Source organism: Theropithecus gelada, chromosome 12 (genome assembly GCF_003255815.1).
Source record: "Theropithecus gelada isolate Dixy chromosome 12, Tgel_1.0, whole genome shotgun sequence".
In the NCBI taxonomy this organism is placed as follows: Eukaryota; Metazoa; Chordata; class Mammalia; order Primates; family Cercopithecidae; genus Theropithecus; species Theropithecus gelada.
In genome coordinates this window covers 54,828,123-54,847,858 of record NC_037680.1, presented here as the reverse complement: position 1 = coordinate 54,847,858, position 19,736 = coordinate 54,828,123, and the positions used below count along the sequence as shown (strand labels likewise).

General features: G+C 40.7%; 1 protein-coding gene and 1 long non-coding RNA gene across 4 annotated transcripts in view; one reads left to right on the top strand and one right to left on the bottom strand.

Moving 5' to 3' along the window:
- The window catches only part of PRKRA (protein activator of interferon induced protein kinase EIF2AK2), a 20,873-nt gene extending 18,956 nt beyond the window's left edge, over window positions 1–1,917 (top strand). For all 3 annotated transcript variants that reach the window (XM_025404292.1, XM_025404293.1, XM_025404291.1), the window contains one exon: window positions 1,078–1,917. In XM_025404292.1, coding sequence (XP_025260077.1) covers window positions 1,078–1,235 — 158 coding nt within the window. In that variant the 3' untranslated portion in view covers window positions 1,236–1,917. The remainder of the gene's footprint in view (window positions 1–1,077) is intronic.
- Window positions 1–19,736, bottom strand: part of LOC112636023 — a 20,477-nt gene extending 741 nt beyond the window's left edge. The window contains exons 1-2 of the long non-coding RNA XR_003122119.1: window positions 19,299–19,736; window positions 2,431–2,630 (exon numbers count right to left, since the gene is read on the bottom strand). This is a non-coding gene — a long non-coding RNA (uncharacterized LOC112636023). The remainder of the gene's footprint in view (window positions 1–2,430; window positions 2,631–19,298) is intronic.

Here is a 19,736-nt window from a genome sequence, read left to right as displayed (position 1 = left end):
CCTATACACACAGATCCCTGTATATTCATAGCAGCACTAGTCACAAAAGCCAAAAGGTAGAAACAGCCCAAAACATCCATCAATAAATAAGTGGATAAACAAATTGTGGACTGTCCTTCCAATGAAATATTATTCAACTGTAAAAAGAAATGAAGTTCTGATATATGCTACAACATGGATGAGCCTCAAGCAGGGGTTGGAGGGTCAGGAGAAAAGAACCTAGATACTAGAACTAGAAAGCCTCTTCACTCATTAAATAATCCCATTGTATCTGGATATTTTCCACTAAATAGAATATCAAAAATAACATTTTTATTATGCCCACTTTAAGTTATACCGCACATGTTTGTTTCTTCCTCTTTGCCCTCATTTCAGCCATCTTTAGTAAGAATGACTCATCAGTTGATGGGAAGAACATTTGTTTCCTGGGTCAGGTATTGTTTTTAAAACACCATGACCCATTTACAGTATAAATAAAGAACTAGACTCTGCACAGACTTAAAACCTAAGAACATGAACGGACAACTCCATGAATACATACAATTATTATGTATCAATTTAAAAAAATTTTAATAGAAGACACAAGGGAGGTTTTGCCTTGATCCAAGTTATTCCTGGTTCAGATGCCTCCTGAAAATGACTTCCTAGTGGAAAATACAATCTCTCCAGTCCTTTAACAAATGGTTCTTTCCCTTTTGAGAAAGTTACTTAATGGTTCAGTAATTTCCAAATAGTGTTCAACTAACCATATTAGAATTGCCTTGGGAACTTTTTTTTTAAATGTAGGAATCAGCCACCCCCAACCATATATTTCTGATTGAGTGAGCTAGAGTGCAGCCTACATATCTGTATGTCTTTAAAGCTGTCAGATCATTATGAAGTGTAATGTGTTTGAAAACTGCTACAGCTGAGCAGTTGTGGTTTCTCTTTGTACAAGCAAAACAAAGATTGCAAGTGGTGTAGTATACTATGGATGCTTAAAAAGAAAGACAGTAATAAGAATTGTATTGTTTTTACAAAGGGATCCACTTTATACATATTGGACATTAATCGTCATCCTTGAATGTGTCATTACAGATGAACTGAGCGCCAATGGACAGTACCAATGTCTTGCTGAACTGTCCACCAGCCCCATCACGGTCTGTCATGGCTCCGGTATCTCCTGTGGCAATGCACAAAGTGATGCAGCTCACAATGCTTTGCAGTATTTAAAGATAATAGCAGAAAGAAAGTAAATTTGGAGCAACTTAACAAATCTTTCAGTAGCACATAAAAAGTTCCCCTCTGGCCCCTTCCCAAGTAAAACTTTTACCATAGTGTTTGAGTTTATGTCTTGTTTCTAAATCTCTTCATAGAGTCCATCAATACTCCAGATTTAATTATCTCCTCGTGGTTGTTATTAAGCTCTTTTTAATGGCTTCAACTTTGTATCGGTATATTGTATTTATAAACTTTGTACCACAAGACAGAGTGTAGCACCCATTTTACAGTGCCATGCACATCGGAGAAAGAAACTGCATGTTTGTTGTTGATGATGAAATAAAAATGCTAGCAACAGTCTTTCTTACTGGTGCTTAAGCTCTTTGCACAAAGCTTTATAAAGGGAATTCAAAGGAAGCCCTTTTGAATTAGAGTCTTGAGGGACAGCACTAACAGGCCTTTATTAAGTATGATTGTTAAATTTCAGGGAACATGATTGGTCTGCTCTGTATTTGAATTCATGTAACAAAGAACTGTTATGATGGGATTCTGCTCATTTTATTAAAAAGCTACTGACTTGACTGTCGTCCTGTTCTTGTTAGCCATTGTCGTGAATATTTTAATGTTGATAATTCTGTTATTTACATATCTCTAATTTACTTTGAAATTCAAAGGTGAAAATAAAAAATGATGGCCTAAGCAAAATTTACAAACATACATGTAATGGGTTACTTCCTTACTTTCTCTAAGCGTTTGCAACCTTGTATTTTTCTTTGACATAACCATACACAGGTGAATTACTAGTTTAAAAAGCATTTGACCATGCACGGTGGCTCATGCCTATAATCCCAACTCTTTGGGAGGCCAGAGTGGGAGGATCCATTCAGGCCAAAAGTTCGAGACCAGCCTGGGCAACATAGTGAGTCCCCATCTCTACCACAAAAAAAAAAAAAAGAAAATCAATCGGGTGTGGTGGCACACTTTTAGTCCCAGCTACTCAGGAGGCTGAGGTGGGAGGATTGCTTGGGCCCAGAAGATCAAAGCTGCAGTGAGCCAGGATCACACCACTGCACTCCAGCCTGGGTGACCGAGTGAGACCCTGTCTCAAAAAAAAAAAGCATTAGAATTACCCAAAAACCCTTCCCAGTTTATTCAGTTCAGTTGCAAGAATGTTCCAAAGTGATGAGTGATGAAAAGGTTAGGAAATAAGTCTAATGAACAGATTTTAACCTTTAGTGTTTCCATATATCATCTTGTAACATCTCAAGTCTTCCATCTGTCAGCGCCGGCTTGTACTAGCTTTCTAAGTTAGGTAGAGGTCTCAGCTCTGTGTTTGGAGCTCAGGGAAAGCTTCATAGAGGTAGGTCTTTATGAATGAAGGTAGGTCTCATGTATTCATACCGAAGGAAGTATGTAGCAGGTATTTTTGTCTAGAAAAAAATATCTGGAATTCTTTGAGAACAAACTATAAAATAAAGGAAAACCAGTACATGTAACTTACCTTCAATTCTAAAGAGCACTTACCATAGGTCCATATCCTAAGTTCCATTTGTTAAACCATAGAAACAGGTGCTTTTTTTGGCAAGGTAAGGAATAGACTTTAAAAACCGGAAAAAAAGCTGGGCATAATAGGATCTTGTGACTCTTTAAAGATTGAACTAAGGTTTTAGTAAATGGTCTTGGATATGGGGGAGGCACAATGAACTCTCTGAGATGACATTAGACTTTTGCATACTGAAATCCTGACTTGGATAAATTGGGGGAAAGTTTCATAAGGCTGATGAAAAGGATAATATCACTTGGTTGTAGACAGTCCATATGTATTGATAAAATGAGGTCTGAGGATAAGGTGCCCAGAAGATAAAATTGCTGCTGCCTCTGCTTTCCCTGCTTCTGGCTCTGGAGGAAAGTGCATTCTTACACTGTTCAAATGTCGCCTCTCAGATTATCCAGATTTTCTAGAGTTAGGGATTTTCTTGGACCATCAGGTGTATCCTTTAACACCATTTTGGTTAGCCCTCTGCTAAGGCTCTTAACCAATCTAATTAGTCAAACTTGTTAAATATAGGTTAATTTCCCAAATAGGCTCAACAGGTAATTGTGTCATAGTCATCTTCATAGTGTCAGTTCTAACACATAAGAGCATCCATTAAGTGATAAGTGACTTTAAAAGATGAGGATGGCAATAATACAATATGACGGTAATACTAATTCAATAAGTTATTGAGCACTAATGTGCCCAGCACTACAGCAGCCTCTGGGAATACGTTGGCCCATATTGTGTTATTTGATGAAGAGCCACTCCCCTGATCTCAGGGTGTGCTGTGATATTCCACGCAGGTTCCCCTTCCCTACAGAGGATTTTGTTTTCTCACCTTGGCAGTGTGCACCCAACAGCCCTCAACTGTCAGTAGAATTGCCCTGTAACTGAAGAAAGCCACCTCATCTAAAGTCACACTTCCTTCTTGGGCCAGGCTGCATGCAAAGACTAGTCCCATTGCCCCATATTAGGACAAAGACCATCCTAGCTTCAGAGTTCCCCTTAGTGTCAGCTAAAGCTGCCTTTGAGATTGCATCATAGTCCATATTCTTTCTCCACCCAGTGGAGCTTCCTTTCTTTCCACAGGTGGCAATCCTTAATAAATCTCCTACCCACTTATCTTCATCTGAGCATCTGTGATCTTGGTACCAGAAGGGTTGCAGGAAAATAGGTGCTCCAGTGGGCTTTTGGAGCCATTTATCTTGCCTTTTCACTTACAGGATGAGATTCTCCTCACTGGGGTAGGGAGAAGTTAACTACTAGCACACCCTGATAGTGCAGTTGTTAAAACTTTCACTAGTGGTGAACTAAGATGGCACGTCAACTTAAGGAAATGCACTGGCAGGCACCAAGATCAGGTGGGAAACAGTGCGGATAGTGGAACTGATGAGTTGTTACTGAGCTAGACCGATACCTTGGAAAAAGATAACAAAAGAATGAGAATGGGCCAGGCATAGTGGCTCACACTTGTAATCCCAGCACTTTGGGAGGCTGAGGCAGGAGGATCCCTTGAGGCCAGGAGTTTGAGACCAGCCTGAGTAACATAGCGAGACCCTGTCTCTACAAATTTTTAAAAAATTATCCATGCCCAGTAGCTTGTGGCTGTAGTCCTAGCTATTTCGGAGGGTGAGGCAAGAAGATCACCTGACCCCACGAATTTGAGGCTGCAGTGAACTATGTTTGCACTACTGCACTCCAGCTTGAGCTACAGAGTGAGACCCTGTCTCAAAATAAAAGAATGAGAGTGATTAGTTGGTAATTAAAAGCTGAGTGTGGGATCAAGAGCAGTGGCTCATGCCCGTAATTCCAGTGCCTCAGGAGACCAAAAAGGGAGGATAGCTTGAGGCCAGGAATTCAAGACCAGCCTGGGCAACATAGCAAGGCCCATCTCTACAAAAAATTTTAAAAATCAGCAGGCCATAGTGGCATACATTTGTTGTCCTAGTTACTTAGGAGGCTGAGGCCAGAGGATAATTTGGGTCCAGGAGTTCAAGGTTACAGTAGCTTACTGTGCCACTGCACTCTCAGCCTGAGTGACAAAGCAGGATCCTGTCTCAAAAACAAACAAAAACTCAGTGTGAGGGCCAGAAAACCTCCCTTGTAGAATATCAGACTCTCAGCTCCTCAAGCCAATGAGGAGAGGAAGCTGAGGACCAGGCCCAGGACTTAATCATGAGAATAAAACTCCAAAGAAGTTAGGACCCAAGCTAGGCAGGTCTACTGTGCTGTGGTCAGGACCCTGATTGGGAGAAAATGGAACCCTGACCCAAGGGATGAAACCATCAGGGTTGATGCACCTGAAAAATCTTCAATCCTCAGGTTTCGAGAACCTTCTAAGGCTACAGAAGTGCCCCTCTCTTCTCTAATAAGGGCTAGTATGCTCCCTGTTTTGCTTGAAGACAATGAGCTGTCTCTCCAAGGACAAAACATACACTCTTCAGGATCCTCCCCAACTTCCTCTCTTGGCAACTAAGCCAATTAAAAAAAAGTTAAACTGGCTGGGTGCAGTGGCGCATGTCTGTAATTTCAGTACTTTGGAAGGCCAAGGAGGGCGGATCACCTGAGGCCAGTAGTTCAAGATCAGCCTGGCCAACATGGTGAAACCCTGTCTCTACTAAAAATACAAACATTAGTCGGGCAAGGTGGTGCGCGCGCGCCTGTAATCCCAGTTATTCGGGAGGCTGAGGCAAAAGAATTGCTTGAACCCAGGAGGTGGAGGTTGCCGTGAGTCGAGATTGTGCCACTGCACTCCATCCTGGGCTAAAGAGGGAGACTCTATCTCGAAAATAAATAAATAAAAAATAATCACGACCCCTTACCCAATTTCCAGACCTGAGTCAGTTTTTGGATCCAGGCCCATTAACTAAAGAATCTGGGTCCCCAGGAGGAAGGACTGTGTAATACCATAGTGTGCACAAATAATGATTCCTCTAGTCCTTCTCCAAAGGGACTTATCGCCATTACTCAGGAAATCATACAGTGGTGAAAGGGGAATACTCAACATTTTGATATCTGTTGGACACAGGATCTGAGTTAACAATGATATCACAGAACTGAAAGTCATTATATGCCCTTGAATACAGTAAAGGTTATGGAGGTCGAGTCCTAGGGAGTCCTGGCCCAAGTCTGGCTCACAATATATCCACAGACCCACCTAGTCGTTGAGTGTATAATTGTGATAAATATACTTGATTAGTGACACCAGGTTTCTCGGTGTGTGTGGTAAGAGCTAACATAGTGATAAAGGCCAAGTGGCCAGGTGGAAGCTTTCAAGTTGACCTCTTCTCTATACCAATATAGTAAATCAAAAAATAATATTTCAGGGAATGGCAGAAATTAATGCCATCCTAAAATATCTAAAAGATTCAGGGAGGATGGTTCACATTGTATCTCCATTTAATTCACCAGTCTAGCCCCTCCAAAAACCAGATAGTGGGCTACCACAAACTTTATGAGGTAGTAGCTCCAATTGTATCTACAGAGACAGCTATAGGCATCTTTGTTAGAGCAGACCCACATGGCATCAGGTGGACTTCTGGTTCAAAAATGGCAGTGTAGACGCAAGCTGCCTTCACTTCCACACCAGAAAACCAAAAACAAATATACAGCACCGAGATTATCACCAACAATATCCCAGAACTCAGATATAAGGATGAGTCAATTCCTGGGGACATAGAAGTCAAAAAACTCTAAGCAGATGGTAAGAGAATCAGACTTTTATATCTGCGGTGCCCCTCCCCACAATCTGTCTGGCACCAAGTGTGTGGAAAACTTCCCCCAACTCACAGTTTCTACAATGGAAAAAGTGAGAAAAAGTAGACAACCAACCTCCCTGCCGTCTTGGATTCCCTGGAAGGAGACCTGTCCCCGACTCAGCCCATGGGAAGTATCATGAGTACCTGAGGGAAAAACATTACCGAGGACAACCAGAGACAAAGGGAGGACGCAGGACTTCAATCCCCAGCCCTGGAAACTCTGCTCTGGAACTTGACCAAAGAAGATGCCAGATCAGAGTGGCTACTCAGCAGCAACAGCTGTAGGAGATGCATTCCACAGGTCCTCTTGGCACAAACCTTTAGCCGGCCTTTCACACTGCCAGGATATCCCCTTTGAGACCTCCCCCATTTGAGAAGGGCATCACTCTGATGAGTTTCTAGAGCGGAGGCAAAGCTGGGCGTAAGGTGCCATCAAGTGCCAAAAAGGAGACAGTGATCTAGTGGGAAAATAAGAAATTTAACAGATAAGTCACAAAGAATTTCTAAGCAAACATCGCCAATAGAAAACAAAACAATCAAGACAGAGAAGACTGGAATAAATAATCCTTCAATGCAAAGATATGGACGTACATCCACAAGAAAAACAACAGCAATAGGGAACCATGACCTCCCCAAAAGAACAAAGCAAGGAACCAGTATCTGAATCTAAGAAAATGGTGATATGTGAGCTCTCTGACCAAGAATTCAAAATAGCAGTTTTAAGGAAACTCAGTAACCTCCAAGATAACACAGACAAGCAATCTATAAGTTTATCAGAGAAATTTAACAGATTAAAATAATTTTTAAAAAAACAAAATTCTCATTACTGAGAAATATATTTGCTGAACTAAAAAAAAAAATCAGACGATTTCAACCACAGAATGGATCAAGGAGAAGAAAAAATCAGTGAGCTCAAAGACAGGTCATTTGAAATTACATAGTGAGAGGGCAGAAAAGAAAAAGGAATGAAAAGGAATGAAGATCACCTATAAGATATAGAAAATTACCTCAAAAGACCAAATCTAAGAATAACTAGTGTTCAAGAAAAAGCTGAGCAAGAGCAAGGGGTAGAAAGCTTATTCAAAGAAATAATAAAAATTGTTCCAAAACTTGAGAAAGATATAAATATCCAGGTATGAAGGTCAGAGAACACTAAACAAATTCGACCCAGATAAGACTACCCCTTTGAGAGACACAGTCGAACTCTCAAAGGGCAAGGACAAAGAAAGGGTCCTAAAAGCAACAAGAGAAAAGATGCAAATAATATAAATTCCAATTCATCTGGCAACAGACTTCTCAACAGAAACGATACAGGCCAGGAGCAAATGGGATGAAATTTTCAGTGTTGAAAGAAAAAAAAAATCTGCCACACAAGAATACTATATCCAGCAAAGCTATCCTTCAACCATCAAAGCAAGATAAAGTCTTTCCCAGATAAACAAAAGCTGAGAGAATTCACCACCATGAGGCCCATCTTAAAAGAAATGCTAAAGGGAGTTCTTCAATCCAAAAGAGAAAAAAAAGCACTAATATGCAAAAACAAAAACATTTGAAGGTATAAAACCCACTGATGAAATTAAGTACAAAGACAATCCCCAAATACTTCAATACTGAAATTGTGATGTGTAATCCACTTATAACCCTAGAATGAAGACCAAAAGACAAATCTACCAAAAACAATAACAGCTACAGCAACCTGTTAAAAGATAAGCAATATAAAAATACATAAACTGAGACAACCAAAAGTCAAAATGTAGACGGGATGGAGTTAAGGTATAAAGGCTTTTTTTTAGTTTTTTCTTTCTTTTTTTTTAATCTAAGATAAGTTGTCATCTCTTTAAGATGACTTGGCATATCTGTGTTTCATGTAAGCCTCATGATAACCACAATGTAAAAACTTATAATAGATACACTAAAAACAAAAAGCAACAAATTAAAACATATTCCAGAGAAAATCGCTTAGCCACAAAGGAAGACAATAAGAAAGGAAGAGAGGAATTATAAAACAAGAATTAGAAAACAAGCACAAAATGACAGTAGTAAGTCCTTACTTGTCAATAATAACACTGAATGTAAGGGGACTAAATTCTCCAATTAAAAGACATAGAATGGCTGAACGGATAAAAAAAAACAAGCCCTAAACTATATGCTGCTAACAAGAAACTCACCTCCGCTCTAATGACACATAGATGGAAAGTGAAGGGATGGAAAAAAAAATCTACGCAAAAATTTTTTTGGAAATCAAAAAAGATCAAGAGTAACTATACTCACATCAGATAAAATGGACTACAAGTCATAGACTATAAAAACAGACAAAGAAGGTCACTATATAATGACAAAAGAGTCCATTTAGCAAGAGGATATAATAATTTATATATCTATGCACCCAACACTGGAGCACTCAATTATACAAAGCAAACATTAATAGATCTAAAGGAAGAGATAAACTGCAATACTGTAATATTAGGGGACTTCAGCAACCCATTCTCAGTAACAGTTAAATCATCCAGACAGAAAATCAACAAAGAAACACTGGAGTTAAACCACATACTAGATCAAATAGGCCTAACTGACATTTACAGAATATTTCACCCAACAGCTACAGAGTGCAATGGTGTCATCTCGGTTCACCACCCAACAGCTACAGAGTGCAATGGTGTCATCTCGGTTCACCACCCAACAGCTACAGAGTGCAATGGTGTCATCTCGGTTCACCACAACCTCTGTCTCCTGGGTTCAAGCAATTCTCCTGACTCAGCCTCCCAAGTAGAGGGGATTACAGGCATGCACCACCATGCCCAGTTAATTTTTGAATTTTTAGTAGAGATGGGGTTTCTCCATGTTGGTCAGGCTGGTCTTGAACTCCCGACCTCAGGTGATCCACCCACCTCAGGCTCCCAAAGTGCTGAGATTACAGGCGTGAGCCACTGTGCCCAGCCCAGAATATACATTCTTTTCTCATTCTCCAGAACAGACCATATTTCAAACAAGTCTCAACAGATGCAAAAAAGTAGAAATCACAACATGGCACTACATATACAATATGCAGCTGTTGATCTGACAAATGCATCCTTTCTATCTCTATTAGAAAAGAGGATCAGAAACACATTGCCTTGGATCAGACAATAGTGAACACGTATAATCTTCTTAGAAGAATGTTAACTCTCCCACCTTTTATTGTAATATAGTCTGAAGGACCAAGACCAGCTGGGCATCTTGCAGAACATCACTGATCCACTACATCAATTATACCACGTTAATTGGACCAGAAGAGCAAGAAGTAGGTAATACATTGGAGCTATGGCACATATACTCTGAAGGTGAGAGATTAAACCCTACAAAGATTCAAGGGTCTTCCATTGGTGGCTCTCTGGTGGGTCCACAGTCCAGGGTATGCCAAGGTATCCCTTCCAAAATAAGCAATAAATTATTGCATTTTGTACCTCTCACCATAAAGAAGGAAGCATAGAAGAATGATAGGTTTCTATGGGTTCTAGAGGCAGCATATTCCATAGCAGGAAATACTTGCTGTTACCTATACACTGGACGACATAAAAGGCTTCCAATTTCAAGTGAGACCCAGAGCAGAAAAGGGCTCTGAAGCAGGTCCAGATGGCAGTTTTACCACTTGTGCCATGCCACCCAGCAGATGGTGTTGTATTAGATATGTAGGAAAAGATTCTGTATGGAGTTTATGAGAAGTCCTAATGGGAAAATCACAATGCAGACCCAAGAGTCTGGCTGTGCTATCTGTAGCAGAGAAGTAAACACCTTTCAACAAACAGCTGCTGATGTGCTACTGGGCTTTTATAGAGATATAGCACCCGACAAAGGGATGCCAAGTGGCCATGAAGCCAAGACCAATGATTATGAGCTGGGTTCTATACATGTAGAACACAAACATAGGCAGATGGCACAGTATGTTACATTAGCAAGCAGCCTAGACTCCCATGTCTCTACCACTGTTGCACCAGTGTCTCTCCCTTGGCTTACATTTATTGCCACTGATCCCATATAACCAGATGATGAAAGAGGAAAATGCATGAATTTGACTCACAAATGGGTATATTTTGGCAAACAAAACAGATGGTGGCTATGTTACTGTGCAACTCAGGGGTGGCCCTGAAATTCAATGATAAGGGAAAATCCTCCCAAAGGGCGGACCTTTGAGCACTGTACTTTGCTGCCCATTTGTGTAGAAAGGGTCTCAAGGTTAGAATATACATGGGCGGTGACAACTGGCTTGGTCATGGGATCAGGGTCCTGAAAACAGAGAGACTAAACTATTGGGAACAAAGAGATTTGAGATAAAAATGGTGGACTGGGCACATGAGAGTGGGCACAAAGTGTTAGGAGCTTTGTACTGCATTTGATCTATACCACCAAGTACCCATAATAGAAAAGGCCCTGACCAACCAAGTTACTATCAGGACTTGGCCAGTTAATAACACCCAGCATCTGGCATTGGAATAACTACTGTGGCAGGAATGGAGGCTAAGTAATAGACCTAACAGGATGGGCGCCTATACACTGAGGCTGATTTGTTATAGTCACTACTAAATTTTCAGCCTGCGAACAACAGAAACCAATGCTGCAATACTGAGTGCCTATTCCTCAAGAAGACCAATCAGCCACTTGGTGGCAAGCTGACTTACAATAATGATCCTAACAAGAGGCAGTGACTCATTTTGACAAGAATAGACACATATTTTCCATGATTCTCCTTTTCTATCTGCAGAGCATCAGCCAGCATCACGGAGGGCTTTCAGAGTGTGTGAACTACCTCATGGGACCTGTTTTATAGCAAAGGAGGAAAGAGAGTGGGCAAATGACCACAGCCTCTGCTTGTCATATTATTACATGCTGCATCACCCAGAAGCCTCTACCCTGATAGAATAATTAAATAACTTGTTGAAGGCATACGTAACACGAACACCATCCTTTAAGATGAAATGTACACTTTAATGGTCTTTCTGTAGGGCTGTGTTCTCAATAGGTAGAATACATGGGTCCAGGAATCAGGGTGTAGAAGCAGGAATGGCCCTGCTTTTTATCATTCCCAGTGATTCTCTTGGGGGAAATTGCACTTCCTGGCTCCACAACACTGGGCCCTGTCATTTAGAGGTCCTGCTTCCTAAAGGTGAAACACCTCCACCAGCAGATGTAGTTTGCAGTTCAGTGAGACCCAAGAAGAGACTCATTGGTCTCATTGAACTATGAGCTACATCTGCTGACTAGGTACTTCAGGTTCATTGCACCGAGAAAGTAGCAGGCAAAAAGAGGAGTCACATCTTAGTAGGGATAATGGATCTTATCATAAAGAGGAGGACTACGGTTACACAGTTGGAGGAAGGAGGAAAATGTTGGTACCCAAGTAGTGCACGGATGCACCTCTTGGTATGCTCTTGCCCAATTTTGATTGTAAATGGACAGTGTAGCAGCCATTATCAGCCTAAAAAGATTATGGGGACCAGGGACTCTGAGCCTCTGAGGATTGAGGGCTGAGTTTTATCACCAGGTAAGTCACTGAGACCAGCTGAGAGTGTCACTGCATCCAAGGTTACCCCCATCTTTGAGTTCCCTGAACTTCTTGCTCCAATATGGGACACCAAAACGGCCAAACAGCTTCAAAGTTTCCCGTGGGGTCAGCTGAGAACACTGTTGACACTGTATCACAACCCAAGTCCTCCTTCCACCCAATCCTCATTTCTTCCCATTCCTTCCATGGATGATGATCACGAAAGCATTCCCTAATAAACCTGCTGCCCACTGTCTCCTGAGTCTGCTCCCTGAGAGTCCCACCTGAGATACGGAGTTATAGTTTAGTGAGAAAAGATGATAAGAATATCATATAAATCACGTAATTTAAGATACATAAAATTACAAGCCAGCATTTGAGATACCCTGGATTCTCTTCAGATCATGTATCTTTTGCCTTTTATTAGAATTTCTAGAGATAGGACAAATTATGAGTTTGTAGCCAGTTTTTTCTTTGCTTTTTATTTTTGGCAGGGTTGCTATGGTTTGGATATGGTTTGTTTGTCCCTTCTCCTGCAAATCTCATGTTGAAATTTGATTCCCAGTGTGGTGGTGTTGGAAGGTGGGGCCTACTGGAAGGTGTTTGGATCATGGGGGTAGATCCCATATGAATAGATTAATGCCTTCCCTTAAATGTGAGTGAGTTCTCACGCTATTAAATCCCAAAAGAGCTGGTTGTTAAAAAGAGCCTGGCACGTCTCTCTAACCCCTGCTTCCTCTCTTGCATGTGATCTCTGCACACACCAGCTTCCCTTTACCTTTGCATGAGTGGAAGCAGCCTGAGACCATCACCAGATGCAGAAGCCTGATCTTGAACTTTCCAGCCATCTAAAATCAGAAGCCAAATAATATAAATTACCCAGTCTCCGGTATTTCTTTATAGCAACACTAAACAAACTAAGACAAAGTTTCTGTAGACGGTGTATGTGCTGCAATGACAAAAAATATTTGCATTTTCAAAAGATTTATTTCAACATTATCCAAAACAGTATGTCGGAAATGAAATAGAAATTATGCTAATTTGAGGACAACGTCCACTGTGAGTAATACTGCATCTAGAATAACACTGCATCTCAAGGTCCAAAGAAGTTAAAAAACATGAAAGAGCCCATATTGTAATATGAGTTATAAAAAGGATAGTTTCATGAAAGTTTCAGAGTATTATAACTAAGCAGGAGCTCTTACTACATTGAAAAAATGAATTTCTTTTAAGGTAATAAATTATAGCTTTACCTGAAAAATTGTAAACTTGTGGAAATTACTGAAGATGTGGTCTACTCAGAACATTTTACAAGCTTGACAACATACTCAGAATTACTAGCTTAACAATATACTGAGACAGCGGATCACGATGGCTTTCTGCCACAAATACAGCTGATATCAAAAAGGAGATGATAATAATAAGCCAAGTCTTACATTTCTTGTAATTAATTTATCATTTTCTGATTTCTTCATTTCCCTTAATAATTTTTTTAGGTTAAGACTTATCAAAAAGGCGATCTGCAGAGAACAGTGTGTAATGGAGATCTGATAGCTATTCAGTCAATTTGAATATTAGAGAGGGCAAAGTAGATGGATTGGACTATGTGGGTTTTATTGCTTCACTGCTTGGGCTGAGGCAAGAGTGGGACATTGTGGAGAGAAGACCTGAATAAACTAGTTTTTCTATCTATGCTAATCTGAGTGAATGGATAGCTGCCACATGTTTATAGCATTCCATTCTAATAGATACAATAGAGGTTTGAAAAATATTTACATATATCTCACCAAAAAAAAAAAAAGGCAGAAGACAGAGAGAAACTGTTTTCAAGCGTATGAGCTAAAACCAAAGAAAGGCTTGGACTTACAGATGTCTCCAGTTATAATGTTTTAAAATAAGATGAACAATTGGAGCTCATTTAGATGGCAGATTAAGAATTAGATAGTATAGTAAATGCTGGGTTCTATTACAAATGTTTACATTTTTATTTATGAACTTGTGCTTTCATTCTGGTGCAATCTCCATTATGGCCAGATGGGTGTGTTACTGCACAGGATTTATTTGAAATTCAGAAACTGATAGTACCTATGCCTGATTGCTTGGTTTATTTTATTCATTTTATCTTATATTTCTAGTTAAGAAAGGTAGTGTTAACGGCAAAAGAAAGCAGGCTAAGGATTTAATATTTTGTTCATGCACTTAATAAAGGACTTAAGCAAATGCTTTGTTTTTATTTGCTAATAGTAGGATGGTAATAAAAATTAGTGTTAATAAGGAATATCAACTCACTTGATGGTGCTTGTGTCCTATTAATCATCTTTTGCTTTGAAACACTGGGCTAGGAACAAATTCATACTGAGCTTTAGGATTTTAAAGAATAATTTAGCTAGACTTTATTAAGGATTGACTATGTTACCTGACACTGGACAAAACATTTTACATGCATATATAAAGCCATTTTTCTAAGAAGCTGTACAGTACAATAATTAAGTGAGCATCTCTAAAGATAGATTGCCTAGGTTTGAATTCAAGCTCCATCACATGTAAACAGCTGTGTAATTTGGGGCAAGTTGCTTAACCTTTCATTTCCTCAGTTTCCTCATCTCTAATTTAAGGGTAACTGACTTCTGCTTCCAAATGTGATCTAGTAACAGGTGTGGGCTAGCGCTCCTCTCACTGTAAACAACTTTAAAACTGGACAAAAGACAGAAGGCAGCTCCTTTCAGACATTATACATATAAAGAAAAAATTATTCAATGAGGCAAGGTGCAGTGACTCACTCCTATAATCCCAGCACTTTAGGAGACTGGGGCAGGAGGATTGCTTGAAGTCAGGAGTTTGAGATCAGTCTGGGCAAATAGTGAGACTTCATTCCTACAAAAAATAAAAATAAATAAAAATATTAGGTGGGCTTGATGGTACCCTCCTGTAGTCCTAGCTACTTGGGAGGCTAAGATGGGAGAATCACTTGAGCCCAGGAGTTTGAGGCTGCAGTGAGCTATGATCATGCCACTGCACTCCAGCCTGGTGACACAGTAAGACCCTGTCTTCTGGAAAAAAACAAACAAAAAAAAAAAACCAGAAATTTTAAAAATGATACTTGTTAAAGCACAATAAGGCAGATTTTATTTAGGACTATCTCAAAAGGTACAGGGACCTGTACAATGGGATTTAGCAGTAGGGGAGAGAGGTTAGGTTCAGCTGTGAATATAGCATGGGCAAGAAGGAATTTATAGACAAGGGGCAGGGTGGTGGCAGTGGATAGAAAATTACTAAGAGGAAACATCAAAGGTAAGGGGAATTCTGGCTAAACCAACCAACCTAACAGGATTCTTGCTGAAGTCAGGCCAGATTAATCAGATGTCACCTTTGGGATGGTAGAGGACGAGGAACCCAATTAGATATCAAGGGTGATCAGATATCAAAAGTGGGGATTCTTGCTAACCCAACTAAGCAGGGTTCTTGCTACAACTGGCTTTTACATTGAAGTGCACAAATGGGCTTAGCAGAAGCCTTAGGAGCCTGATTAAAGTTTGACCAAGCAAAGAATCTTAGACAACAGCACAGGCTGCTAACCTGACAGAGGAGAAACACATGAGTTGATCCCTCTGGTGGCCCTACATTTCTGCTCAAGGGCCCATTTTGGACTGCAGAATGGAGAAGTGAAGTTCAGAAAGACCTCAGGGATGCTGAGTTGCCTAGAGTAAGTAGGGCAGAGTGCCTGAGGATAAGAAGTGGTGTAGAGAAGAAACTACAGAATCCTGCATAGGGATTCCCTTGAAGTCTTTAGCCAAATATAAAGCTGTGCATGTGCAGAGTAAGATTCTGTGAAGGCCAGCAGAGAAAAGTTACCACTGAGGAATGACAAGCTGAGTCAAGATTCCACAAGTCCTCCAGTGTTGGAAAACAAAGGTGATCGGCACGATCCAGCAACACATGTTCTGATTATGTGTCACATTTTCCTGCTTTTCTGATTCTCTTACATTTTGATAGATTATATGTTGTACATTACAAATTCTACCTTGTTGTGAATCAAGACTTTGTTGTCTTCCTTTAAAGAGTATTGAGTTTTTTTCTCACAGTTAATTTACTGATGGATCACATTGATTCTTATAGGAGGAGTATTTTAAAAGCTTTGTTGGCATGGGTTTAAAGTAAACCCTTTCTAGAGACTAAAGCAGCCCTATTCTTCAAGTATGGCTCTTTCCACAGCATTGCAAGTCACAAATTCAAGATTCAAGAGGTGGGCCCAACTTTTCATGGGTAGAGTTAAAAAAAAAAAATCACATTGCAAAGGGTCTGCCTACAGGGAAGGATTGGAGAAATTCTTGCAATGGATCTATTACAGTTCATTTCAATCTGTTTCTTCTTCACTACCCGCATATTTCTGGTGCCAAGCAATAGGTCACATTCACATCATAGTGTGACCTCTGGCCCTGCTTTTATGTGTAGGGTGTAGGTGAACCTGCACAATCACTAGTAGGAGTATTCCTAGAAACCATTCCAATGGTGGGATGACCAGTATTTAAGTATACATGGATGTGACTACAAACCACATACATATATCCCATTAAACCCAAACTCAATGTAGTCTCAACTCAATTTATCCCTTGCCAAATCCCAGAAATGCCTGTGATCATTCAAAAACTTTAAAGGTGGGGGCTGTGCCTAGCCAGAGCAAGGAACAGTACCGGGATGGGAGACAAGAGGGAAGTCAAAGTGGGAAGAGACAGCAGGTCTAATTGTGAAGGGCCAAGCTTGGTTCCAGAGAGTTGAGGAGCCAGATGTGAGAAAAGCAGTGAAGACAATAAGCCAATATGAAAGGAAGGGTCAAGTCTTTAATCCCATGCTGTGATAGAATGGCATCAATCCAGGGTCAGGTGGATCAGCACAGCATTGCTGAGGGAATGCCTGAACAAAAGGCTCCTGCAGTTTTATGGACCCAGGGCCTGGGATGAGGAGAAGGTGAAGGGCTTGGAGTGGAAAAGTGCTTAGTACTGAGTCCGAGTGGGGAAAAGTGTCTTCAAGCTTCCTCCTCTCCTCCAATAAGGAGGTCTCCGCAGAAGTCCTTGAGGAAGCTCCCCCTCTACATAGAGACCTCCAAATGGACCCCATAATGATTTGGTCCCTCTGAGTCACTGTTCTCTGGCATCCTTAATTCCAATATTCTTCACATCACATGAACTCTTTGAGCCTCAGTTTCCTCGCCAGTAAAATGGGGATAACCTGCTCTACCTTCATCTCGGATTAGAAAGATGAAATGAGATAATAAATGTGCAAATGCTTTGAAAACCTTGAAGATGCAAAAATGTAAGCCATTTTCTTCTTACAAAGTTATGAAATTGAGGTGGCTAACTCAAATAGAAAATAATTCCCTCTGTAACATTTCAACTTCACAGGCTTTAAGGGATCAGCTAAGTAAAAAAAGGAAATGGTTTACCCAAGCACAGGATTCCAAGTTATTTATGGCATTCTCTGAATCTCTGTAGTACTTCCTGTTGTCCTGTTGTTACAATCTGTCCTGCATTGTCTGATGATGGCCTTTTATCTTAAATGATGCTGAGACTTTTTGTTACTATTACATCGGCGCTGTCTGAAAAAAAGATAATGCAAACCATATATACAATTTAAAATTTTCTAGTAGCCACATTCTTTGGGAAAAGAAACTAATTGAGTTATATTTTACTTAACCTGTCAAACACATTATCATTTTAATATGTAATAAATATAAAAATTATTAATGAGATATTTTACATTCTTTTTTACATGTGTCTCTGAATTCCAGCGTATATTTTATATTTTACATTTATAGTACATGTCTTTTTCTTTTTTTTTCTTGGAGACAGAGTCTTGCTCTGTTGCCTAGACTGGAGTGCAGTGATGCGATCTCAGCTCACTGTAACCTCTATCTGCTGGGTTGAAGCAATTCTCCCACCTCAGCCACCCACGCCCAGCTAATTTTTGTATTTTTAGTAGAGACCGGGTTTTGCCATGTTGGTCAGGCTGGTCTCAAACTCCTGGCCTTAAGTGATCCGCCCACCTTGGCCTGGCCTTGCTGTCACTGACTTTGTAAGGAGTTTCTGCAAATGCTTCTTCAGACTTTTCCCACATTTTTTAAAACCCCCATTTATATTAATAGTTGCAATTTCTTCCACTGTCACAGAGAACACAGAGACCTTTGATTTGCTCTTTCCACCACAGAATATCACTCTAGGAAAGCATTCCATCATAATATATATAAGGTGCCTAAACTGTGCTATAATCTTAAGCATTACAGGGACTCAGAATGAGGTCGTTAAAGTAGTGTTTTCCAAAGTGTGTTCCGCGGAGCTAATCCCACATTCAGCGTATGCAACTTGATATTTTAATTTGTACCCTAGTGATCTAGTCTTATTCCTTCTGGGTACATATTGCGTCACATCTTTAAACACATCCAGCTTCTAGAATGGTGCTGTACACGCAGGAGTTCCTTGAGCTTCGCCTTCCAGCTAATGGCAAAATCAGCAATTGCCTTTAACCACAGGAACTTCAGTCCGTTGGTCACTAGGGGGAGACACACATGTGGTGGGCCTCTCTAGGCTCCTCAAATCCCGCCAGAGTCGCCCACTGTATAGACTCTGCCCAGCCAAACCACACCCAGTCTTAGGAAGAGGAAACCGCCATCCATTTCATGCTACTGTGGCCGGCGAGCTCAGAGTGGAATCATTTGCAAAGCAGCTCCTCCAAGAATAACCAAGCCGAGATCTAGCTGATCCATGATTGAATTTAGAGTAAAACTTGACAGAAACTCCCTTCGGCTTGTCCGTACTACCTGGGTTTGCAGAAATAATGCTTTTCCTTAGCATTTAATTTTGAGACCTGTAAATATAACTGCTTTTTAGATGCATTCCATAATCTTCAATGAACTTACTGCAGTAATAAAAGATAATTAGGTTAATATAAACTGCTCCAAGGGGTTTCTGATCAGATGAAATTTTATTTCATTTGAAATGAAGTTAGTGCTTCATTTTGCAGGTTACATAATCTTGACTTTACTCTGAATAGTGGCCTTACATGAAGGAAAATTTCCTTTTCATATATGTGAGAAAGAAACTGTTTCTTACACTCATATTCACGACTGTGACCGTTAGTCCAAGTTGAGGCAATTAACATATTTAGGAAGAAAAAAAACTTCCTCACAGAAGGATTGGCATTGGCCCTTCTGCACAGTAGCGTCAAGTCTGAAGGAAAAACCCTATTGACACCACTTTCCAGCCAAATGCTACAGGACGGTATCAATACTTACTGTACTGAGTGGGCATTTATTTACTTATTTCACAGTGAAGATATCTTTTCTGGAAAATTCCTCATAAGAAAACTGAAATTCAAGCTCCTGCTCGTTCTTCCGCCACCGCTACGCGATGCTGCTTTTTGTGCCCATAGGTTCTTCTGCCCTAAGCAAAAGCTGTTCAATGACGGCGCCGGCGCTGACGTCAGGGAGCAGGGCCGCTAGGCCCCACCAGGTCGCCACTGAAGCCGCCCCTCGGCCCTGCCGGGGGCTGTGCGGGGCGGATGGAGGCTCCCAGGCGAAGGAGTCCGGGAACCCCTAAAGACCCTTTAGGAAGTGGGGTACGGAAAACCAAGCACGAGCAAGAGGCCCCGGGCGGCTGTATCCCTGCTCCGGCGAGTTCCGAGGGAGCGGGCACTGCGGCCATCCAAGAGCGAGAAGGACGGCGGCGCGGAG